The 27,172-nt window shown below is 41.0% G+C and overlaps 1 protein-coding gene across 4 annotated transcripts in view; it reads left to right on the top strand.

The window, feature by feature from the left end:
• The window catches only part of cacna2d2a (calcium channel, voltage-dependent, alpha 2/delta subunit 2a), an 810,266-nt gene that overhangs the window by 409,542 nt on the left and 373,552 nt on the right, over window positions 1–27,172 (top strand). For 3 of the 4 annotated variants that reach the window (XM_043708454.1, XM_043708452.1, XM_043708451.1), the window contains exon 5: window positions 17,939–17,983. The exons of the other annotated variant lie outside the window; for it this stretch is intronic. In XM_043708454.1, the coding sequence (XP_043564389.1) occupies window positions 17,939–17,983 (45 nt within the window). The remainder of the gene's footprint in view (window positions 1–17,938; window positions 17,984–27,172) is intronic. 4 annotated transcript variants of the gene reach the window in all.

The following is a 27,172-nucleotide window of genomic DNA, read 5'->3' as shown; positions in this document are numbered from 1 at the left end:
TCTTAGAGTAGGATAAAAGGCCAGCAAAATATCAAGGGCCAAAGGGCCTATACTGTGCTGTACTGTTGTGTTCTATGTTGTGATGCGTTCATGGTTGTACAGTGATCTATTGTTGACTGCATTGGTGATGGGTTTATGCTCATATGCTGATTGTGAGGCTTTGTAGTTCACAGGTTGGCAATTAAGATAAAACCCATGTCAGTTTTTAAGAATAGGTTAGCTACATGATTGAAGGAATGGATTTTTGAGAATAGGAACGGGATTGTACATAGGATCAGAATACAGCTTATGGAGAAGGTCTGTCAGCATTGATTGTAGGGCCAAATTTCCAAATTGTTTCTACTTTAACTTCAATGCAATTCATTTTCTCCATCCTATTTTATATTCTCTTTTTTCAAATACAAAATCAATTGTTTTCAAAATTATTTTAAAGTCTTTCCTCAGTAATCCCTTGTTGTAAAGCTTTCTTATAAACGTCCACCAACAACAGTCCCCAGTCTCAGTCCCCTTATTACTGACTCATTGTTTATTTATTTCTTTCATAATCAGTGCACATCTCTGTTACATTCTTTCCTTAGCCTTCCATGTTCCATCAAGGCCCAAATGAGAGTCCTTCACTCCTGATCACCATCTACTTGAAGATACGCACATGGAGATTGATTTGATATACTTGGAAAGTCTGTGTTGTGAATTTATCAATGCTAGCTAGCCAGGTTTTCAGATGAAATGAGCACACTTTAATGGAGACAGAAAGATGTCTCAAATCTGTCAACTGAACCATAGAATCAGCAATAGTCAATATCCCACAAAAGGAGAGAATGGGAAATTTGTCAATAGTTTATTTTAAAATATCATTTCAGATATTGTTTGTTTCAGCTATATTTTGAGCAGAGAAAAGGATTCGCCACTTTCTAGAGGATAGGAAGTGACCAAAATTGTATGATACAGCAGGGCATCCTAAATTGCTTCTCCACCTGCACCTCCACACACATCATCTACTGCATCCGCTGCACCCGAATGTGGCCTCCTCTATATTGGGGAGATAGGCCGCCTATTTGCAGAACATTTCAGGGAACACCTCCAGGACACCCGCACCAACCAACCCAATCACCCCGTGGCTCAACACTTCAACTTCCCCTCCCACTCCACCAAGGACATGCAGTCCTTGGACTCCTCCATCGCCAGACCATAGCAACACGACGGCTGGAGGAAGAGCGCCTCATCTTCTGCCTAGGAACCCTCCAACCACAAGGGATGAACTCTGATTTCTCCAGTTTCCTCATTTCCCCTCCCCCCACCTTGTCTCAGTCCCAACCCTCAAACTCAGCACCACCTTCCTAACCTGCAATCTTCTTCTTTTCCAGCAACACATTTTCAGCTCTGATCTCCAGCATCTGCAGTCCTCACTTTCTCCTAAATTGCTTTACAGCCAATTAGAAACTATACTATGACTCCAAGATTTAGATTACTTTACTTACAGTGTGAAAACAGGCCCTTCAGCCCAACAAGTCCACAACGACCCGCTGAAGCGTACCCACCCAGACCTATTCCCCTACACCTAACACTACGGGCAATTTAGCATGGCCAATTCACCTAAGGCTCTATGACTCTATGATAAATGATCAGATAATCTTTTCCAGTGATGTTGGTTACGGGACACAGCAGTCAGGAGACCATAGAGAACTCTCTTGAACCTTTATAAGTTTATTAATGTTACTCAAGAGGGTAGACAGAGACTTAGTTTAATGATTCACTCAAAAGACTGCACCTCCGACAGTGTGATCATCCCAGATTATGAACTGAATTCCATTGAGTGGGATTTGAAACCAGGACTATCTCACATAAAAAAACAAGAATGCTACCAAGTGAGCCAAGTTATCATCAGGTACTGTAAAGAGACCATGTGAAAGTGACACATTGTAGATCATTCTTTATGGTAATCACAATGCCCAAACAACTGCTAATAGCAGCTAATCCAATATTATGGATAGTTAGCAGAGTTACAATATTGACAATCCTTTTTTTTTCCATGTTTCTACTGTTCCAACCATAACTTTACCAACCCCATAGTTATTTGCATCAATGACACTAATATTTCTCACTAGCAGAATTAAGGGTATTTTCAGTTTAGAATTAAATACATTCACCAACCTACCATTGCTTTAAACTGCTGAATGTTTGATTAGGCACTGAATTAATGTATTAACATCTCTGCAGCTATGTAATTCAAACATATTTCTTTGCTCCCTGGTGATCCTCTTCAACTACTTGCTACAATGGCTTTGCTTAATTGTGTGATTCTAAGTGATTATTCACTAAGACAATATGGAATTGAACAAATCAACATACCAGTAAAGCTAATCTTAACAATTTTCATATAGGTTAAGACAGCAACCAGGATTTTTTTGTGTGTGTGCAGATGATTTAAGTTTGCAGCCCCTTATTTCCTCGTGGTGATCGGTTAATCCGATGGTCGGGGAGATGCAGCAGCATCCAGACTGGATTTATGTGTCAAGAATGTGGAATTCCAGATGCAGCAGACCTAAAGGGAATTGCCCAGTAAAATTGAAGATTCCAATGAGTAATTTCACTGCATCTGAACACTCTGTAAAAATCCCTTAACAAGAGAGAATTCAGCGAGTTCAGCTACTATTAAGTTTTGACAGCTAAAATCCTAGCCTAATTCCAGGGTAACTATTAATCTGAAATCCAACTCACCATGCATACCCTCACATCTTAAACCACAGTATCTCTGATTAAACTGCCCGCTAACCCACCACAATCCCATCTACCAAGGGGACTGACACCACTCCTGTCTCTGGCCTGAACCCACATGACCTGACCACTGCCCTGCTTTCTTGGCTGGTCACCCCTGCTGGCTCTGACACCACTCACTTGCCACCGCTGCCAATCCCTATATTCCTATCCCCTCCCCTCCATCTTGACCTACCCTCTGCATTCCGAAATTTACCTGGCACTCTACTTATTCAATACCCTAACCCCTTAACCATCTGGCACCTTAATGCCATATTAGCTAACATCCATTTTTGCAACAGCTATTGAAGTGATTATGCTGCTGGAAGAATATAGTATATTTCAAAGTGCAGGGTGTGGTTTGACTTCTCCCAACTATCCTGTACTATAGGGGAACTGTTGATTTAACACTCTACATTTCTGAGGGAGGCAGAATTCCTGGCTAGAAATGCAGATCTCAGTATTAATGTAAAAAAAAATTAAAGGAGTAGTAATCTGACTATAGTTGCTATAGTGATTGCGGGGCCACTCTTCCTAGTCTGCCTCACTGTGATGCTGACTGCGGGATTCTCTTCCCAGACTCACTGCACTAAACACATGAAATTAGAATGCATGTCTTTCTTTTTCATTTCTTTTCAATCCACTTGCCAACAAAGCCCTTGCTGACTATTTCAGAGAATCTACAGCCCAAGATTTCTGTTTTGCTAGGGATTAACTCGCCTCCTATCCTCCCAAAGTATGCCCACTATGTACAACGTTCAAGTCAGAATTGTGGTGGAAACTGACTTCAGCAGCCCTGTCCGGGACAAATCAGCCCATTTGATTAGCATCACATCTAGCACCTTCAAGATTCATTCCCTTCACCACTGACACTCGATAGTAGCAGTGTGTACAAATTACAAGATGTATTGTACAAATTCCCCAAGTCTCCTAAAAAAAGCACCTCCCAAACCTGGGGCGGCACGGTGGCACAGTGTTTAGCACTGCTGCCTCACAGTGCGGAGACCCGGGTTCAATTCCTATCTCGGGCAACTGTCTGTGTGGAGTTTTCACATTCTCCCTGTGTCTGCATGGGACTCCTCCGGGTGCTCTGGTTTCCTCCCACCGTCAAAAGATGTGCAGGTTAGGTGAATTGGCCATGCTAAATTGCCTGGAATGTTAGGGGTAAATGTAGGGGAACGGGTCTGGGTGGGTTGCTCTTTGGAGGGGGCCTGTTTCCACACTGAAAGTAATCTAATTTCTAAAACAAACCCAACGACCACTTTCATCTGAAAGAACAAAGGCAGTAGATACGCAGGAATATCATCAACTGCAAGTTCCCTGCCAAGCCACTCAGCATTCTTTCTTGGAAATATACTGCTGTTCCTTCAGTGTTGATGAGTCAGGTTCCTGGAAGTCCCTTCCTAATGGCAGTTCATGGTGACAGTTAACCACCACTTTAGAATTGGGCAATAAATGCTAGCCATGCTAGCCTTGCTAGCAATACCTACAACCCATGAATAATTAAAAAAAAAATACTCATGTTCAAGTCATTAATGTATTAAATTTTCTCTTAACCTCTGTGTTCTAAGGAGAACAACCCCAGCTTCTCCAACAAAGTGTCACAAAACCTCATCCCAGACACCATTCTGGTAAATCCAATCTGCACCATTTTCTACAAGTGTCTGGCTCAGAATTGAAGACAATACTTCAGCTGGGGTCTAAACATCAAGATCCAAACTGGGGCATCAGTGGTGGAACCAACTAATTAATTATGGTGTTCAAACTGCCTATTTACACCTACGAGATATTGTTGGAGCTGCACTCATTCAAGGAATTGAGGAAGACCTCCGGAACAGGTTGTGCGGATCATCCACTTGGCACTTGTGGCTGAAGGTTGTTGCAAATGCTTCAACCTTGACTTTAGTACTTGATGTTGCTGGGTTCCTCCATTATTGAGGATAGAGGATATTTTTGGCAATTCCTCTTCTAGTAAGTTGTTTAAATGTTGGATTCATGACGGATATGACAGCTCTGCAGAGCTTGGGACTGACCCATTGTTTGTAAAATTGCTTAGTTATATCACTTGCTGTTTATTCTGTTTTACATGCATGTAGTCCTGTTTTGTGGCTTCATCAGGTTGACACTCACCATAAAATTGCCAACATATCAGCCATCCATGCAACATAATATAATCACGAACAAATTATCTTATAATCACCATCACATCAATCTTGCATCATCAGCCACATCACCATCACATAACCACATCATTATCAACTCACACATTTTAGAAATACAAACTCATTACCACAGAATCACTACAATGTGATAGAATAAAAATACATCACTTTAAGCTTATTAACACAACAACTGTATAATCGTCAACACATAAGTCAGTACGCCATAAAAGGAGACCATTTGACCCATCAGGTTCATGCTGACTTGCTGTAGCATAATCCAGTCAGTCTAATTTTCTTGCTCTTCCCTGTAGCTCTGCAAATCTACTTTCTTCAAGGGCCCATACAGTCTCTTTTATAAATAAGTTACTGTGACAAGAATGGTGGAATGGAAACAATGCATTGAGGTCATTACCACTCAATATGTAAAAAAAAAGTTCATTCTTGTAATTTTTCCTGCATCTCTTGCCCCAGATTTTAAATCTATGACCCCTGATCCTTTTAAATCTGACAAATGAGAATAGTTTTTATCAAATCTCCTCCAAATTTCATCTGGTCTAAGGGACCAACCTCATCTTTTCCAGTCTAATATTGTAGCTAAAATGTCTCATCCTTGGAATCATGACAAATTTTTTTTCTGCACAGCCAAGGATCATCATTTCTTTCCTATACTGGATGCAATGCCATTGTTGTAGCCTAAGCAGAGTTTTATAAGATAGATTATAACCTTAATAGTTTGGTACTTGATACCACTGTTATGAAGCCCAAGATTCCACAGCGTTCCCTCAGCGTGCCACTCCTCCTCTGTCCCTGTATGCTGTTTAATATATTTTATGCCTTTTTCATGTTGCCCCTCCCTATCCTTTCTGCCAAAATGCATTATCTCACAATTCTTATTAGCATAATCTCTACCGTCTGCCACATCTCGTATTGTGGTATCATCAGCAAATTTTGAAATTTTACTCTCTATTCCAATATTTAAATAACTTACATACATCAAAAACATGAGTGTCCTAGCACAGAACCTTGGGGAAACACCATCCACCGGTCTGAAAGCAACCACATAAAATGACTTCGTTTTCCAATGTTATGTTAATTTCTTATCCAACTTGACAAACCTTCCTATTTTCATGAGCCTCAATTTTGTTAACCAGTTTTTTATGTACCACTTTGCCAAACATGTTCTTAACACCTATGTGGCCAACTTAATTGCTTTGCCTTCTTCAACCACTGTTTACCTATTATTTACTTATCTATGCTATTTAACTATGCAATCTGCCTGTATTGCTTGCAAGACAAAGCTTTTCACTGTGCCTCTGTACACGTGATATAAATTCAATTCGATCAAAAATTCCAAATCGATTAGACAAATATGATCAGATACATTCAAATCCATGCTAGATATCCGTTATTTATTCAACTCTCCAAATTATTTTTCTTTCCCCTTGATCATTGTTTCTAACAGCTTATCTGCCAGTGATGTTAAATGGCCTTGGGCTCTTGTTTTTGAGTAATGGTTTAATATCTGTCACTCTACAATCTTCTAGCAAGCCACCTAAACCAGGTGGTCACCAGTCTAGGCATTCTCAGTTTTGAAGAAGGGTCATATTCAACTAAACTGTTTGTCTCTACAGATACTGTCAGACTTGCTGAGTATTCCTAACACTTACTATTTTTAGTTCAGATTTTCATTGTCTGCAGCATTTTCCTTAAATTTCAGTGTAGCCAGCTTTTCCTGTACCCCTGCTCTCCACTTTCACCCTGTTCATTACCCCTACTACCCCCACTTCTGTTGATATTTTCTCAGTTTTCTCTTTGCTAGTAAAAACTGATTCAAAGTAGTCATTAGGTAGTTTGGCTAGGGGACATGATTTAGCTTTTTAGGAAGGCAATGCAAAGGGAATGTGAGGGAAAACTTTTTTTAATGCTGCAAGTAGGGATAATCTGGAACTTGCTAAGTTAGGGGGTGCTGGAAGCAGAGACAGTAATGATTTTGAAAGTAAGTTTAAATGGACTATAACATAGAACAGAACAATACAGCAAAGTACAGTACAGGCCCTTTGGCCCTCTGTTGTGCTGGCCTTTTATACTACTCTTAAGATCGCACTAACCAACATATCCTTCATTGTACTAATTTCCATGTGCCAATCCAAGAATCGCTTAAAAATGTATCTGATTCTGGTACCATTGCTGGCAGTGCATTCCATGCACCTACCACCCTCTGAGTAAAGAACCTACCAGTGACAACTCCCCTAAACTTTCTTCCAATTACCTTAAATTTTTGCCCCCTTGTGATAGACATTTCCGCCATGGGGAAAAGTCTCTGACTATCCACTCTATCTGTGCCTCTCAATATCTTGTACACCTCTATCAAATCACTTCTCATCCTACTTCACTCCAAAGAGAAAAGGCCCAGCTCCCTCAACCTTTCTTCATAAGACATGCCCTCCAGACCAGGCAGTAGCCTGGTAAATCTCCTCTGCATCCTCTCTAAAGCTTCCACTTCTTTCCTCATATGAGGTGACCAGAAGTGAACATAATATTCCAAGTGTGGTCTACCAGGACTCTATAGAGCTGCAACATAACCTTGTGGCTCTTAAACTAAATCCCCAGCTAATGAAAACCAACACACAATACACTCTTTTTAACAACCTTATCAACCTGGGTGGCAACTTTGAGGGATCTATGCACATAGACCCTAAGATCCCTCTGTTCCTCCACACTGCCAAGAATCCTGCTTTTAACTCTATATTCTGCATTCAAATGTGACCTTCCAAAATGAATCACTTCCCACTTTTCCAGGTTGAACTCCATCTGCCGTTAACCAGCCCAATTCTGCATCCTGTCAATGTCTCGTTCCAACCTGCAACAGCCCTCCACACTATCTACCACTCCACCAACCTCTGTGTAATTGGCAAACTTACTAACCCACCCTTCCACTTCTTCATCCAAGTCACATATAAAGATCACAAAAAGGAGAGGTCCCAGAACCGATCCCCGCGGAACACCACTAGTCACCGAGCTCCAGACTGAATACTTTCCATTTACCACCACCCTTTGTCTTCTACGGGCCAACTAATTCTATATCCAGACAGCCAGAAATTTCCCTGTATCCCATGCCTCTTTACTGTCTGAATGAGCCTACAGTGGGGAACATTATCAAACACCTTGCTCTAATCCATGTGCACTACATTCACTGCTCTACCTTCGTCAATGTGTTTTGCCACATCCTCAAAGAATTCGATGAGGTTTGTGAGGCAGGACCTGCTCCTCACAAAGCCGTGCTGACTGTCTCTAATCAAACTATGGTTTTCTCAGTAATCATAAATCCTGTCTTTCAGAATCCTCTTCAGTACTTTCCCCACCACTGACATCTGTAATTCTCAGGATTATCCCTGTTCCTTTTCTTGAAAAAGGCAACGACATTTAGCAACATTTAAAAGGCATTTGGATGGGTTATGAATAGGAAGGGTTTTGAGGGATATGGGCCGGGTGCTGGCAGGTGGGACTAGATTGGGTTGGGATATCTGGTCGGCATGGACGAGTTGGACCGAAGGGTCTGTTTCCGTGCTGCACATCTCTATGACTCTATTTGCTAATCTCCATTCATCCCGCAGTACTCCAGTGAACAGTGAGGACTCAAAGATCATTGGCAAAGGCGCAGCAATCTCTTCCTTCGCTTCCTGTAGAAACCTAGGATATATCCTGTCTGGCCCATGGGATTTATCTATCCTTATGTTTTTCAAAATTTTCAGCACATCTCCTTCCTAACAACAACCTGTTCTAGCATATCAGTGTTTTTCACACTGTCCTCAGAGGGACTTCAAGTTCCCTCTCAGTAGTGAATACTGAAACAAAGTATTCATTAAGGACTTCTCCTACCTCCTCCAACTCAAGTTCCCTCCACTATCCTTGATCGGTCCTACCCTCATTCTGGCCATCCTCTTGTTCCTCACATAAATGTAGAATGCCTTAGGGTTTTCTTTAATCCGACCGTTAAAGCTTTTTCATGCCCCCTTCTCGCTCTGCTAAGTCCTTTCTTCAGTTCCTTCCTGACTACCTTGTAATCCTCTAGAGCCCTATCTGATCCTTGCCTCCTCAACCTTAAGTAAGCTTCCTTCTTCCTCTTGACTCGATGTTTGACATCCCTTGTCACCCAAAGTTCTTTCATCCTACCATTCCTTCCTAGTCTCAGTGGACCAAACCTGTCCAGCACTATCAGCAGGTGCTTCTAAACGACCTCCACATTTCTATTGTGCATTTCCCTGAGAACATCTGTTCCCAAGTTGGGTGCCCCAGTTCCAGCTTAATGACGTTGTAAATCTCCCTCGCCCAACTAAATACTTTCCCATACCGTCTGCTCCTATCCCTCTCCATGACGATAGTAAAGTTCTTGGAGTTGTGATCACTGTCACCGAAATGCTCTCCCACCAAGAGATCTGACACCCGGCATGGTTCATTGCCAAGCACCAAATCCAATATGGCCTCCCCTCTCCCAAGAAATGAACTTGCGGGGGAATGGAACTGTTGGGGATGATATACAGAGAACTGGCATGGAGTCAATGTGCTGAATGGCATTATTCTATAAATTACTGACTTAATAACTGAATGATTAGGTCTTGCTTTCATCACATTGGCGTGATTATTCCAAAGCTCTCACAGCTGGTTCCTCCCCACACTATCCTTTGTAGACTTGTAGTCATCCAAGACACTGATACCTGTGCCATCCTTTAGACCAATCTTGTCCTATCACCCCTCTATTTGCTAACCAATATCGTCTCCAAGTCCAACAACATTTTGATTTGAACATTCTCATGCTTGTTTTCAAAATGTACCCCCACCCAATCCATGGTCTTGCTTTTCCTTATCTCTTTAATCTCCTCCAGCCCCACAATGCTTCAAGATTTCTGCCCTTGTTTAGTACTTGCCTGTGGGCAGAACGGTGGACATGATCTATGTGGACCTCAGTAAGGCATTCGACAAGGTTCCTCATGGTAGACTGGTTAGATCACATGGAATGCAGAGAGAACTAGGCATTTAGATACAGAAGTGGCTTGAAGGTAGAAGAGGTGGAGGGTTGCTTTTCAAACTGGAGGCCTGTGACCACTAGTGTGCCTTAAAGATTGGTGCAGGATCCACTGCTCTTCATCATTTATATAAATGTGAACATAGGAGTTATAGTTAATAAGTTTGCATGTGACACCAAAATTGGTGGTGAAGTGGACTGCCAAGAAGGTCATCTCAGAGTACAATGGGACCTGATCAGATGGGCCACTGAGCTGAGGAATGGCAGATGGAGTTTAATTTACATAAGTGTAAGGTGCTGCAATTTGGAATGGCTCACACACTTAATGATAAGATCCTAGGGAGTGTTGCTGAACAAAGATTCCTTCGAGTTCAGGTTCATTGAAAGTGGAGATGCAGGTAGACAGGATAGTGAAGAAGGCGTTTGGTATGCTTGCCTTTATTGGTCAGTGCATTGAGTATAGGAGTTGGGAGGTCATGTTGCGGCTGTACAGAATATTGGTTAGGCCAGTTTGGGAAGACTGCGTGCAATTCTTGTCTTCCTGCTATAGGAATGATGTTGTGAAACTTGAAAAGATTAGAAAGGATTTGCATAAATGTTGCCAGGGTTGGAAGGTTTGAGCTATAGGGTGAGGCTGAATAGACTGGGGCTATTTTCCTTGGAGCGTCGGAGGCTGAGAGGTTTATAAAATCATGAAGGGCACGAATAGGGTGAACAGCCAAGTTCTTTTCCCAGAGTCCAAAACTAGAGTGCATGCATTTAAGGTGAGAGGGATAGGAGTTAAAAGGGGCCTAAGGGGCAGTCCTTTCACACAGAGGGTGATGCATGTATGGAATGAGCTGCCAGAGGAAGTGGTGGAGTCTGGTACAATTACAGCATTTAAAAGGCCTCTGGATGGAGATATGAATAGGAAAAGTTTAGAGGAATATAGGCCAAATACTGGCAAATGGGACTAGATTAATTTAGGATATCTGATTGGTGTGGATGAGTTGGACCAAAGGGTCTGTTTCCATATTGTACAGCTATTTGATTCTATAACTCTATCTCTGAATCTGATTTCTGTACCATAGGTTGTCAAGACTACAAGATCTGGAATCAGTGCATGCACTTCTCTATCTTTCTAATTTGCTTTCTTCCTGAGACACACTTATTAAAACCTCAGAGAAAGTGAGGACTGCAGATCTAGAGAATCAAGGTCGAAAAAGGCTAGAGCTGGAAAAGCACTGCAGGTCAGGTAGCATCCGAGCAGCAGGAGAGTCAATGTTTCAGGCATAAGCCCTTCATCAGAAATGTGGCGGGGAAAGAGGGATGAGAGATAAATGGGGGACTGGGGGGGGCAGCTGAAGGAAAGATAGTTTGGAAGGCAAAAAGTGGATGCGGTGGGGATAATTGTAATAGGTTGGTGGGGAGGGTGGAGTGGATCAATGGGAAGGAAGATGGACATGTAGGACAGGTAAAGAAGGTAGTACCAAGTTGGAGAGTTGTATCTGGGATGATGTGGGCAGAGAGGAGATTTGGAAACAAGTGAAGTCAATGTTGATGCTGTGTGGTTGAAGTGTCCCAAGGTAGAAGGTGAGATGTTTTTCCTCCAGTTGGCAGGTGGCTTTGAGTTGGCAGTGGAGGAGGTCCAGGACTTGCATCTCCTTGGGGGAGTTGAAGTGGTCAGCCACAGGGCAGTGGCATTTTTTGGTGCTTGTGTCCCAGAAAAGTCCCCTGAACCAGTCTGCAAGTTGGCGTCCTGTCTCCCCAGTGTTGCGGAGACCACATCGAAAGCAACAGATGCAGTATATGAGGTGGGAGGATGTGCAGGAAAATTTCTGCTGGATGTGAAAAGATCCTTTGGGACCTTAGACGGAGGTGAGGGGGGGGAGGAGGGGGTGTGGGTGTAGGTTTTATACCTCGTGAAGGTGCCCGGTATGGAGGATGGCTTGGTAGGGGTGCGTGGACCTAATGAGGGAGTCGTGGAGGGAATGATCTCTGCAGAACGCAAATATATCTTTGGTTGTGAGGTCTGACTGAAGCTGGCAGAAATGGCAGAAATGTGCTGCATCCAGAGAGTAGTGGGTAGATTAGATTAGATTAGATTCCCTACAGTGTGGAAACAGGCCCTTCGGCCCAACCAGTCCACACCGACCCTCCAAAGAGTAACCCACCAGTTACATTTCCCTTTGACTAATGCACCTAAAACTATGGGTAATTTAGCATGGCCAATTCACCTGACCTGCACATCTTTGGACTGTGGGAGGAAACTGGAGCACACAGACACGAGGTGGGAGAAGAATGTGCAAACTCCACACAGACAACCACCTGAGGCTGGATTTGAACCTGGGACCCTGGCGCTGTGAGGCAGCAGTGCTAACCACTGAGCCACCGTGCTGCCAGGTGAGGACCAGGGAGGGTTCTATCCTTGTTGCTGTTGGAGAGTTGGGTTCCGAGGGCATAGGTGTGGGAAGTGGAGAAGATGTTTGTCATTTTTATCTGTTTGTCATTTTTATCTGTTTGTCATTTTTATGGTTAGAAGGTTGGGTGAGCAAGTTTGCGGATGATACGAAAGTCGGAGGAGTTGTTGACAGTGAGGAAGGATGTGGCAGGTTACAGCAGGATATAGAGAAGCTGCAGAAAGGTGGCAAATGGAATTCAATGTAGCTAAATGTGAGGTGATTCACTTTGGGAAGAAAAACAAAAAGATGGGTGGAATGTCTGTCGGTATTTCTCTTGCTCCAGGGTGACCTTGTCAGCATTTCACTTGCTTTGTCTGGTGGGTGTCAGTATTTAAGTCTGTCCTCAGGGAGTGTGTGAATAGTGCACTTCCTCACAATAGTGAGTGAATCGGTATTTCTGTGTGGTGTGTGACTGTAGGACAATTTCAAAATATGCAGATACTAAACCTGGAAGAATTATAATGTTTGTGATGGACAGTGTGGAACTCCAACAGGACAGTGACACATTGGTGTAGTTTTCAGGTTTATGGCAGATGAGGATTAATGCAGAGCAGTGTGAGGTGATGCACTTCGGTAGGAAGGACATTGAAATACAGTATAAAACAGGCTGTAAGGTTAGCAGTGGTGGACTCTCCCTCTTTATGGGCATTTAAGCGGGCATGGATAGGTATATGGAGGATAGTGGGTTAGTATAGGTTAGGTGGGCTTGGATCGGCGCAACATCGAGGGCCGAAGGGCCTGTACTGCGCTGTATTCTTCTATGTATGTGCTGGAGGGCATTGTTGATCACGTGTGAGGGGAAATTGCAGACTAATTAAAGCCTACCTGTTTGACCAAGCTTTTGGTCATCTGACCTAATATCTCTTTATTTTGCTTGCTGTCACAATTTGTTCTATAATGCTCTTGCAGTGCACTGTTGGGGCTCTTTATTGTGCTAAAGTTGCAACATAAATATAAGTTGTTGTCCTAGAATAACTATAACACAATTGTAATAACTGTTTTGAGTATAAATGGAGGGGGACATGTGACCCATTCTGCAATCTGCCTGGCATTAAATCTGGGTGTTTTGATTGTTAGGGATCAAAGGACGGCTTAGATTTATTAAGAAGGAGCAAGCTATTTTTGCATGCAGTCAACAATCCACTCGCTGAAAACGCTGTCTCCCAAAATTCCAGAAAAGTATTGTTGGTATTATGTTGTCAACAGTGGTTCTGTAAATGGTCCATTTATGCCTCAATGAAACAGAATTGGGATTGAATTAGCATCTCGACCGCGATGCAGAATTATTATATTTCACTTTGCCACTGGAGAAAAGAGTTGAGGCAGTTACTTTTGAGATCAGGTTACAGAGCCTTCAAATCACTGGAATATCACAGCAGAGCTTCTGTGTGGTCAGCAGAGGATAGGCAAGCTACCACAGAGGTGAAAATGAGGACAGCAGATGCTGGAGATTAGAGTTGAGAGTGTGGTGCTGGAAAAGCACAGCAAGTCAGGCAGCATCCAAGGAGCAGGAAAATCGACTTATTGGGCAAAAGTCCTTAATCAGGAATGAAGTGCTTTTGCCTGAAACGTCGGATTTCCAGCTCCTTGGACACTGCCTCATCTGCTGACCATGACAGATGCAAATGAGACGATCTCCATTGCAAGAGACACATCCTGCAACCATCTAAGGATTCTGGGTTATTCAACCTGGAATGGGCAGGAGGGAGAAAAATAACTGCAACATTGGAATTACTGCTGGCGGTGAATTTAAGGAACTATCTGAAAACTGAGGAAAGCATTGGGAGCTGGTCTCTTGAAGTTAAGACTCAGCAAAATGGGGAAATAAAAACCTGTTGGCAGCTGAGAGTAACAATGAACTGTTTGCAAAGAAGGCTGGAATTCTATGGAGAGTGCAGTGGGTTACAAGTCAAAGTCAGGGATTTATGGTGCACAGAAAGGCCCTTTGGCACAACCATCGAACTATTGGAATTCCATTTTCCAGTCCTTGGCCCATAGCCTTGTACCCCTTGACATCATAAATGCACATCTGAATACTTTTAAATATAAAATTTCTGCCTCTACCACCCTTGTAGTGAGTTCCAGATTCCCATCACCCTCTGGGTGTAAAAGCTTTTCCTCACATCTCTTCTAAACCTCCCGCTTTGCCTTAAATCTGTACCCCAATCATTGATTCCTCCACCAAGAAAAACGTTGCGTCTTGTCTACCCGATTTTTGCCCTTCTGATTTTGTACATCTCAAATAATATCTCCTCTCAATCTGTTTTCACACTGAAACTCCCTCTCAAACAACATCCTTGTAAATTTTCTCTGCACCCTGTCCAGTGCTATCACAATCCTCCTATAATGTGAAATCCAGAAATACACACAGTACTCTAAGTGTGGCCCACAGAGAACATTCCACAGTTCTAGCGTAATCTCTCTGTTCTTAAACTCTATGCCTTGATTAATATACCATATGCCTTCTTAACCACTTTATCCACCTGCCTTCTACCTTAAGAGATGTTAAGTACCTCTGTTCCTCGGTACTTCCTAGGGTCCTACTATTCATCATATATTCCCTTGCTTTGTTTGTCATGCCCAAGTGCATCACCTCCCATTTATCTGTTTTGAATTAGCATTTGTCACTGTGGAGTTTGCACATTCTCCCTGTGTCTGTGTGCTCCGGTTTCCTCCCACAATTCACAGATGTGCGGGTCTGGTGAATTGGCCTTGCTAAATTGCCCATAGTGCTAGGTGCATTATTCAGGGGTATATATAGGGAGGGGAAATGGTTGGGTTGCTCTTCAGAGGGTTGGTGTGGACTTGCTGGGTCAAAAGGCCTGTTTCCATACTGTAGGGAATCTAATCTATCTATATCTTCTTGTAATCTAAAGCTATCCTCCTCACTGTTTACCACCCCCATCTTTGTATTGTGTGCAAACTCCCTGATCAATCTTTTTCCCCACCATTGAGGCTAGACTGACAATGGGCAAGTGTACAAGGGGAATGTTGCTCTCTGTATTTTGAATTATAGTTGCCTACAAAAAGAAAATAATGTTTAATTTTTGTTACAATAAAAGTTTAAAATATGAAATCCTGCAAACCGATCAGTGAGAGTTCAAATCTCTTTAAAAGTTGTCACTCTCAACAGAGATCACAACATAGTTATGGTTGATTATACTTTGGTGATTATATGGTAATATATTATGATTACGTGGTGTGATTCTTGATAATCATAAAGTAATACTTTGATAGTTATATGGTGGTTGTGTTTGTGATTATATGGTGGTATATTGCTGATTATGTCACTGGTGTGTTGGTTACAGACATTCCGGCAATGTGTTGGTGATGATATAAGTCTTAGTAATTAGATTAGATTAGATTCCCTATAGTGTGGAAACAGGCCCTTCGGCCCAACCAGTCCACACTGACCTTCCGAAGAGTAACCCACCCAGACAGTTCCCTCTGACTAACACCATGGGCAATTTAGAACGGCCAATTCACCTGACCTGCACATCTTTGGACTGTGGAAGGAAACCGGAGCACCTGGAGGAAACCCACACAGACGCAGGGAGAATGTGCAAACTCCACACAGACAGTCGCCCGAGGCTGGAATCGAACCTGATGTTGTGAGGCAGCAGTGCTAACCACTGTGCCACCTTCACAATAAGCTTGGAGGTGGCATTACATTAGCTTATTCCTTATAGGTTTCTGCATTCTCTTAAACTTATGTTTATTCTTCTGTTTGAATGTAGCTTTGAAATTAATTTATATTGTTGATAAAATTAGTCACAAAGCAGAACAGATTTAGTAGACTCTTCTACAAGGAACTTTGAACTTCAAACTTGTTTGATTGAAAGTAATACAACATGCTTACTCAGTGTTGTTTGTAAATATTCAAAGGTTAAGTATTCAATTATTATTTATGAAATGCTGTTTTACTGAATTAAATCACTCTACCACTAATAGCACTCTTCTATACATATGTATATATAATATATACACTGACCACATTCAAATCATTTGTTGAAAAGCCTAATTTTATAATAATGCTGAAATATTTTCAGATCTAAGCAGGTGAGTTGGTAATTTTGGATTCATTGTTGTCCACAAGTTAGCACACTTACTGAGGGAGCTCCAAATTTCCAAAATCAACACACGGACGCAGAAGGAACATGACAGACTCATTCTGAGGAAACCCTGACACACTCACACTGGGGGACCCCTAATATATTGACTCGGAAAGGAACCCTGACACACTGAGACTAGGGGACCCCTGACATACGCACTCTGAAGGGAACCTTGACACACTCCGACTGGGGGACTCCTGACATATTTATTCTGAAGGGAGTCTGGCACACTCACTCTGAAGAGAAACCTTACACACATGGGGGAGTACAGACACATGCTGGGGGAGCTCCTGACACACTGATACTGGCATACCCCTGATGGGGCATGGAACCTCTAGCATCCTCACTGTGAGGAAACTCTGACGCACTCAATCTAAGCTATCCCGATACTCATTCTGAGGGAAGTTTGGCACACACTCACACTGAGGGACCTCTAACATACTCTGAGGGAGCCCTGGCATACTCACTTTAGGACACCCCGACACACCGACTCTAAGGGAACCCTGAATCACTTCACCCTAACGCACCCACATGAGGGATCCCTGGTGCATTCTCACCGAGGGGCCCCGGCACTCTCACACGGGGAAACTGGTACAATCACACTGAGGGACCCCAACCTCATGCGAGGGAAATTTGGTGCATCATTCAGCAGCAAGCCATGTAACAATAACATGCACCCTCTTATCTCCATTTCTCTTTAATATGTACTATTACTTTTCTGACCTGCAGTCAGAACATTAATAGTGTCTGTTAGTCTATTAGTTTTCCTTCTAACAGCAATTAACTGTTAACTGACCTTATGATCTCCAACTTGTAAAATTTAGTTTGTTGTTGCAAAGGAACAAGCCTGTACAACAGCTGGATATCTACTCAATTTTCCATATTGCTACTGAAAAGAAAATAAATGGACATTTTAATGTTACCTATTAAATGTAACAGAAAGTGATATTGATGTTACACTTACCAATAAAAGGTAGGTGTACTTACTATCAAAAAATTACAGAATCATGGATTAATCTTGTTGTAAAATGGCGCATCCCCTTAGTTCCCTGGAGGAATGCCATGATGAATTCAGATATTCTGGTTAAAGCTATTCTGCACTCTGCTGGATATTCACTGCAGGACAATATTTCACAAAGTGAAAGATCTAAACATTTAAACTTAGCTGAGGACTAACAGGAAAATAAGAATTTGGTTCAGGGTGTGAATTCTCATTGTAGGGTGGTCTTGGTTTCTGATCTTGAAACAAAAATGTAGCATTAATGGGTGGTGAAGCTTGTTTCAACTGCATGTGACTTTGGAAATGCAGCTTTCTGTTAGAGCTGTTGAGTGCAGGCACAATCATTGTCGCTTTGATATCAACGTCCAAACTACAATTTGGCCATCAATGGCAAGGATACACTAATCTGAAGCCTCTTCTTTTATTTATTTTTATATTTTTTTTAGGAGCGAGACGTTTTATACTTTGATGCAAAAGCAGGAACATCTGATGTAAGTCCAGAAGTTGAATATTCATTGCATGTTTGACTTATTCAACTTTCGGCTGTTCTGTTTGTGTCTTTGCTGTTGTACCAAGGTCCTGTCTCATTGTGATGAGGGTAGCTGAGAAATGCAAAGAAATGAGTGGGGCAAATTTCATGGTCATTTGTGGCTAGGAGCTACAATCACTGCATGGTGATTTAATGGGAAGAATCAACTGGGATCATCTGGCCCTGTCTTCCCAACCTTAGCAAAACTGCTAGCTCCCCAACCCACCTGGGATGTGCTCACCCAGTTTAGTTAATGATTGTGCCATACACACCAATGAAGTTATTCCCCTGTCTGTGTCAGTTTAGCTGATCTCATCTTCAGTAGCAACAGGACTAAATAACCTCAGTGCCACTGATATAGGAAGGTGTAAATCAGGGAGGATGACCACTACTAACACTAAATATGAATACTCAGCTGGTAGCACGTGTGTTGGGTGTAGTGAAAGCTCATAAAACTTGATAATTTGCCAACGGTTATAGCTGAGGCTCATATATCTCAAGCCTGACCTGAGTGGAGCATAAGAGACTGGCTGGGATCTGGCAAACTCTATCCCAACAAGGAGTTGGCATCCACACAAAGATAATAGGGTTATATGTTGAATGAAACCATTTGAAGAATCCTGTCAAATTTCAGCTCCATTAGGAACAGTCATCCTAATATGAGAGACAATGGATTGGAATGGAAAGGTAATACAGATAAGATATAAGATTGGAGAACAGGGTAAGACAGCTGGTCCATTGAGCCAGTCCAATGCTAGGTGACTGTGGTTTATATATATCAGTGCCCCAATAACTGTCTTCCTATAACGTACCAACTGTCATGCAATCCCCTAAGGAAGAAAAACACGCTAGACAAATTTAGGATTAAAATCCTGGGAGATTCCTTCTCTGCCCCCCAAAACTGTAATTCAGTCTACAGGAGACTACAGTTGTGATGGCATATTGTAGTTGGTGTGTGTTGTATGCTTTTGTGCTATATTTACTGTTGTGTGTTTGTATTGTGATAGTTCCCTACAATTAAACTTTCTTCCACATTGAGAATACCATAGAAATGTCACGTGGTCCTGTTACTTGAAAAATGTAATGTCTGCATTGTCATGCTAAAGAAATTACTGTTTAAGGTCATTTTATTTGAAAAGAATTTCACTGGCCTTCAAAGTAAGAAGTGTTTGAACACATTCCATTCTTGGCACTCATTATTAGCATCAAATATTCCCTGATCAGGCACTGTATGAAGGAAGTACAGAAAAATCGCTCCCTTTGTCCACTGTTCCAGCTCAAACATGAAAACCACTTTGCTGTTTGATTCCAATTCCCTGGTTTCCTTAGATTCAGTTTCAGCTCTCTTGGACACACAGTTTCGAACATTGTAAACCATCTATGTGAAAACCTTTGTGCTCGTCTCCGTCATAGATAAGCCCTTTGCCTATGTCTCCATTTTTAGAATCTCCAGCCAAGAGAAACAGTTTCCCAGAATCTACTTTGTTAAGCCCTTGCAGACTCTTACATACTTCAATGAAATCGTTTCTCATTTTTCTGAACTCCACAAAATATAGGGCCAGTTTACTCAATCTGTCTTCATTGGACAGCCCTGACATTCCAAGACTTCTTGTTGTTGTTGTAGTACTCTTCTAAGTATCACCTTCCTTAAGACTGAATGATAAAATTATGCACACTGCATGGTCTTAATAAAGCCACGTGCAATTGCAGCAAAACTTCAATATTCTTTATACTCCAAATTCATTCCAATAAAGACTTACATACAATTTATCTACCTAATTGCTTGCTGAACCTGCATGTTAACCTTCAGTGTTTTATAGTCAAGGATACACAATTCCACTGAAATATTCGTCTGAAATTCAGATATTCATCTGAAAACAATCGAGGTATTCACCATTTAGAAATTCTCCTAACTTGCTAGTCGTACTCTGGAACTCTGCCTGTAAGGGTGGTAGAGGAAGAAAACCTCATAATATTTAAGAAGCATATTATTGTGCATTTGCGATGCCAAGGCATAAAGGCTATGAGCAAAGTGCTGAAAAATGTGATTAAAATAATTAGGTGATAGTTTTGATCAATGTGGACTTGATGGGCTGAAGGGCCTTTTTCTGTCCTCTGACTCTCGTAGCCTTCACCACAATCCATTACTGCCATAGGGCTTGGGCTGTGCATCAGTGACTTATAAGAGCACGAGAGAAATTTTATCAGCAATATGTCTGCAGCATCCACAGGAGTCGATGGAATAATCACTGGTCTCCTGCTTCAAGCCAGTTCCATGGTATTCAGGCAAACCTCCTGTAAAATTAACTATGATGGACTACACACTATGTCTGAATGGCTGAAAAGCATCTTTCCACCAAATCAATTTTCTTATCTCTCAAATGGCCAGTGTACCAGGGAAGATAAACAAAACTGCTTCAAAGGCACTTTGAAGAAAACCTCGAAGCATGGCAGCATTGATATTGATGAGTGAGCTGAGTATAAAACCTACCATTAAAGATGGTGACAACATTTCCATTAAGAGGCATCACACTTTGTAGGCCTTAAGGATGAGACCGAGCAGTTGCAGAAATGGAAGGAAAAAGAAGCAAGATCTACACCCCAGATCGAACAACTTCATGAGATCTCCTGCCCATGACTGTAGAAATCTATTAGTCAAGAATCTGGTACATAGTCACATGGAACCCATTGACAGAGGTTCATGACCTTGAGTAGGTGCCAAAACTGAATTGACAGCAGCTAAGGACAATGACAATAACTCTATCTGCTACCGCCTTCCGTATTCATGTAACCTATCAATGTTCCTTTGCAGTCTCTTTGTGTCCTCTTGCAGTTTGCTTACCCACCTAGTTTTATACATATTTATAAGGAACCCATTCAGAGATATAATTACACACGTCTACAGCAGGTGGAACATGAACCCCCGACTCCTGACTCAGAACTGCACCACAGGAACCCCTCACCTCGCTTTATATCAATAGTGAACTTTGACACGTTACACTCAGTCCCTTTATTCAAGTCATTAAAATATATTACAAATATCTGCCTTTCCAACAGGAGCCTATTACTAATAGCCTGCATCCTGAAATTAACCTATTTATTCTTATTCTTTGCACTTTGTCCTTTAACCATTCATCAATCCATGCTAATATAGTATCCTCAACCACCTGCACTGTTGTGCAACAACGTAGCAAAATGAACACCATTCTTTTATCAATCCAAAAAGATACATGCTTGAAAAACTCTTATTTATCAAACACTTTCCCTCCCACAAAGTTGAATTAACTCTGCCTAATCACCATATTATGATCTTCCTAGTGCCCTGTTGCCACCTCCTATGCCAGCATTTTCTTGAGAGCTGATGTAAGTTACAAGATTTGTAGTTTCCTGTTTTCTTTATCTCCCTTGTTTCTTCAACAGCAGGTTTACTATTTTCAAATCCACTGGAACTATTGCAGAATCTACGGAATTTTGGAAGATCCTTTTTTTCATCACCAACATCTTTACAATCTTAGGGTGCAGACTGTCAGATCTAAGGGATTTTTGTCTTTTAGTCCTAATTTTTTTTCTTTAGCAGTAGTAATCCTCCCCAGAGGAACAAATCAGTAAAAAGAACAGCATAAGTGGGAAATGAATGCACTCAGTAGTCGTACTGAAATTCCATTTTCAGATATAGAGGTTATGTCAGACGAGCATGTGTAACTTTCAACTTTTATTCATTTAACTTAAGCATATTAGACTCTTAAACTTCTCTATTATTGCCAATATAGTTTTTGTGTTTTCTACAGTAGGTACAACAGAAAATATTTGTCTTTGCCTTTTTTAATCTCCTTGATAATTTCTACTGTTTTAGCTTTGAAGAAATAAGGTTACCACAAGCAAACTTCTGCAAATGCTGAAAGTCTGAAACAAGCAGAGTACTGAAGAAACTCATCAGGTCTGTCAGCATTTGTGGTGAGAGAAACAGAACTGTTTTATAAAAGAGTCACACCAGACTCGAAATGTTATCTTTGTTTCTGTCTCCACAGATGCTGCCAGACCTGCTGAACTTCTCCGGCACTCTCGGTGTTTGTTTTGCTTTTCTTATTGTTTCTTTACACATATTTGCGGAAGCTGTTACTATTTCATACAAGTGTACCCTCATATTCTTCCTCTTTGTCAACTTTATGATCAGTATTTATTTTGAAACTTCTCCCAATTCTCGGGCCAATTATTAATCTTGGCAACATTGTAAGCTTTTTCTTCTAATGTAGTACTACCTGTAATCTCTTTGGTTAATAACACTTGGCCTATGGAGGTTTTTTTTCTTTTACAAGGGAATGCATATTAGTAGTTGTTTAGTGATATAGAATTTGAGTATTGCTAAAAAAAGAACACATTTTATTGAAATTGTTCATCTTGCACTTGTCAGGATATTTCACAAGAACACAGAGTTCAAGAACAAGATCAGCAGTGTTCTTGGATGAGCAGAGAGTGTTGATTCATTAGCAAGTGGCCTCTGATTGTAGAGGTGTGTAATGGAGGATGCGCCCATTAATGCTGATTGATAGTTAACAGCCAAGCCTTGTTTAAGTTTTAAACCAGACAATTTAACTCACACTTTAGTCAGTCAGGATTTTCTCTGGGTCTGGTTTAAAGTACAAAAAGCCAGGCTGTTAACTATCAATCAGCATTAAAGGGGAGCATTCGCCATGACACACCTCAACAATCAGAGGCCACTTGCCAACAAATCAGGAAATACAAATAAGCTACATCCACCAGCTCCGCTTTATCAACGCTATTAGCTACATCCTCCGAAAAATCCATGCTGATTCTGACAGATCCTCAAGCTGTTTTCTAAGTGCTGCAATTAAAACCTCTTTCATATTCTCTGCCATGTATAGCAAAATATGATAAGGAACAGAGTAGATCACTCAGTCCTGCTCCACCATTCAACAAGATAATGGCTGATTTTAAGTTCAACTCCATATTCCTAATAATATTTCATTTCTTGGTAATCAACAATCTATCTACCTCAGCCTTAAAAATATTTAAAGATTTTGCATCCGCTCCCGTTTGAGGGAGTTCGAAGACTCTCAACCTTCTGATGGAGAAAGATGTTTCCTCATCTGTATTTTAAATGGGTCCCTCCTTATTTTTAAACTATGATGCCTACTTCTAGATTCTCCCACAAAAAGAAATATCCTTTCAGCTTCCACCTAGTCAAGTTCCTTTAGGAACAAAAACAGAAATTGATGGAGAAACTCAGGAGATCTGGCACTGTCTATGGAGAGAAAGCAGTTTCGAATCAGTGAAGTTTTATAGAAGCATTTTCTGTTTTTGTTTCAGATCTCCAGCATCTGTATTTCTTTGTTTATTCACATTTGTTCAGGATCTTCTGTGTTTCAACTAATGTGTGATTCATTTAAATTTCTGAGTATACAAGCTTAACCTGTCTAGCCTTTCCTCATATGGCAATCCAATCACTCCGGTTATTAATCCATAAACCTTCTCTGAACTGTTTACAACTATTACTAAAATTCTATATGTACAGTGACCAGTACTGTACATGGTACACCAGATGTGATTTTAATAGTGCACTTTATAACTGAAGTATAACCTCCCTACTCCTGCACTCAGTGTCCCTCGCAACAAATCATACAATTCTATGAGCTTTCCTGTCTACTAACCTTCTGCAGTTCATTCATTAGGATACCTGGATCTTTCTGCATGTCAGAGCTCTGCAACCTCTCACAAATTAGATAAAATGCTTCTTTTTTATTCTTTCTGCCAAAATGGGCAATTTCACACTTTCCCTGATTGTATTCCACTTGCAAGATTTTTTCCCAAGCACTTAACCTATCTATATTAGAAACAAAAACAGAAATTGCTGGAAAAATTCAGCATTTATGGAGAGAAAGCAGAGTTAATATTTCAGGTCCAGTGACCCTTCTTCAGAACCAGTTTTAGCTAGGAAATACAGTACATCCACTGGCTCTCCTTCACCTACAGCACAAACTACTTTTTAGAAGAACACTAATTAATGAATTAAACAAAGTTTCCCTTTTACAAGGGAAATTTTACTCTGTCTAATTACCTTGAACTTACCTGAGTGCCCTATTATAACATCTTTAATAACAGCTTCTAATATTTTCCATATGACGTCTATTGGCTTGTAGATTCCTGCTTTCTGCTTTACACCCTTTTTGAAGAAAAGGAGTTGTGTTAGTTATTTTCCAAAGGAACTTTGCCTGAATCTAATGAGTTTTGGAAAATTTAAATCCAACGCATCAAATCTTTCACTGATTGTTTCTTTTAAAACCTTAGGATGAAATCCATCAGGAATGAAGAGTTATATACTCGCAGTTCCAACAACTGATGCATTCCACTTTCCTCATTTTCTTGAGTTTCTCTCTCTCTTTTTCAGTTGTGGATTCATAAGTGCTCTTTCCTTTTTCATGAAGACTAATACAAATTACTTGTTCAGATACTTTCGTGTTTCAGATCTTCCCCACTACTAATGTACGATTAACTGATCTAAAATTCAGTTATCTCCTTTGGTGGGATTGTATTAGCTACAGTCCAATCCATAGGCCCTGCCTTAATAGGTGTATTTTCCATTGTATTGCCTCTACCGAGCAGAAGTCACACGTCCCCGGATTATAGTCCAACAGGTTTATTTGAAATCACAAGCTTTCAAATACCGGACGAAGGAGCAGTGCTTAGAAAGCTTGTGATTTCAAATAAACCTGTTGGACTATAATCTGGTGTTGAGTGACTTCTAACTTTGTCCATTTAGTCCAACAGTGGCATCCCCAAGTCATGTCTACCAATCAGAGTCAATACTCCAATGTTCTACCATGTTACGCTCACTCTTCCTAAGAGAATCCTTTACTATTGCATTACTAACTAACCCTGTCTTATTGCCCAAGTTAGTCTCTTTTCTGGCAGTCCTCTTGAAAAATATGGCAAGTAATTTCATGAACTCATCCACCAAAGTAATTTTACCAATTTAATTTATCTTGTCTACATGAAGATTAAAATTATTCACAATTATTTAACTGTCTTTGTTCCTTTTAATTCCTATTTATCCAGCTGTACAGCTACATTAGGGGGTCAGTAAACTTCTTTGACCAGTGTTTTCTATGCCATCTTATTTCCTGTCTCCACCCATACTGATTATACTACCTGCTTCTCTGAGTCAACATCCTTCCTTACAATTATCCTTGTGTCATCCATTATTATCAGTGGAAGCCCCCAAAACTTCAAGTACCTGGACCTTTCCCCTAACTTTGGTCATCTTGCAACCATGTGCCTTTAACTGCTGTAGGATCAAACCTGGTTATCTCTCTCTTGATATGCCTTTAATTCACCCATCTTGTGGAGAATGTCTTCTGTATTCAAATAAAGTACTTTTAATTTTTCCTAATTAACCTGTATCTGTCAGCAGTAAGGTTTCAGTTCCTGTCATCTCTGCTTAACCTTACCCAAGATACTACATTGGTCTATAACTTTGTCCTTTCTCATTAAATTTCGAATTGTCCCCTCACCTTCCACATTTACATACTTATTAGTTTGAAGTGTATGTTATTTGATTCATAGCACACTTATTCCAGCTTGCTTAAATTAAGCATGCCCTAACATGACAACTCCCTGATTCCCTAATATTGGTGCCTGTGATTTATGACTCTAAACCATCATCTTCCATATCACACTCCAAGCTACGTATTCAATTCTTTCATGTGTTTGGCCTGTGCTAAATTATGTGTGACTTGAGGTAGTAATCCATAGGTAACTACCTTTTGAGGTTTTGCTTCTTAACTTAAACTCTAGCTCCTCAAACTACCTCAACAGAACCTCAATCTTCATTCTACCTATATAATTGGAACATAGGCGGATTATGATATCTGAAATCTTCCCTTTCCTTGCTAAGCTCTTGTTCAGCCATGGGGGCAATATCCTTCAGGTACCACAACCTTCAAAATTCTCTGTCTCTCTTGCGAAGAACAGAATTTATTCCCTTAAGTATGGCTTGTCAAAGCGTTACCATGTTCCTTTCCACTCATTTCACTAATTGGCCTCCTATACTACAATGCTATGTTTAGCTCACTCACTGCAGATTTTGCTGCCATCCATACAGGAAGCTAGTACCTATTGTAAAGTAAAAAAGCTAGGGATCCTGCAGCACGATACTTGATAAAATCCTTGGCTGTCTGACTGACAGTCGTGCCCTCCTTGTATTACCATTAACTAACACTTCCTAACCTAAAGGAACAAAATGGCTCTTGGAACAAAACGTCACAGTAGCTGTCCACCTCTTCGAAGCCTTGGAATCCTCCAAAACGTTTCCAATCCCTACGTAATTTCCAATTGCAAGTTGCAATTCGCCATCCTTTCATCTTGATTTTAAAAAGTAGCTTATTCATTTTGAGGCAATTATGTATGTAATTCCTTTTATATTATGATCATTTTATATTTTTTCCTCAAAACAAACTAATCAATGGTTATTTATTTGAACTTAAAATCGCTGATATCTCAAAGGACTTAAAAATAGATATCTAAATACTTAACCTCTAGACTAATTTCAGCATCCTCCCATTCTGTGACTATACGTTCTGTTTATCGTCTATTCTGATTGCGACTCATCCAGTGTCAATGGAGAGTAAAGAAGTTAAGGGAGGAAGACCCTCTTCCGATTTGTCATTCATATTTGCAATTTTGGGAACAAGAGGAAAGTGTTTGGAACACATATAGTTAAGGAATATCAGTGGATGGAGGAAATGAGCAGAGCTATAATAGAAACAGAGGTTGCAGAGAAAAGGTAAGACAGAAATCAAGTTATGAGTTTTCTCTTGTGCCCTCATCGGTGAGGAAAGGACATTCGAGGACTCTTTGCAGATGCAAACTGATGTCTCCCAGACCTTGCTTGTACATGGCAATTATAGGGCCTTTGGTGTCCATCTGTTATTGCTGAAAATGTGTTGCTGGAAAAGCGCAGAAGGTCAGGCAGCATCCAAGGAGCAAGAGAATCGACGTTTCGGGCATGAGCCCTTCTTCAGGAATGAGGAGAGTGTGCCAAGCAGGCTAAGATAAAAGGTAGGGAGGAGGGACTTGGGGGCGGGGCGTTGGAAATGCGATCGGTGGAAGGAGGTTAAGGTGAGGGTGATAGGCC

This window comes from Chiloscyllium plagiosum, chromosome 18, assembly GCF_004010195.1.
Source record: "Chiloscyllium plagiosum isolate BGI_BamShark_2017 chromosome 18, ASM401019v2, whole genome shotgun sequence".
Classification (NCBI taxonomy): Eukaryota; Metazoa; Chordata; class Chondrichthyes; order Orectolobiformes; family Hemiscylliidae; genus Chiloscyllium; species Chiloscyllium plagiosum.
The sequence above is the reverse complement of the archived record's forward strand: the minus strand, read 5'-3'. Positions and strand labels throughout refer to the sequence as shown.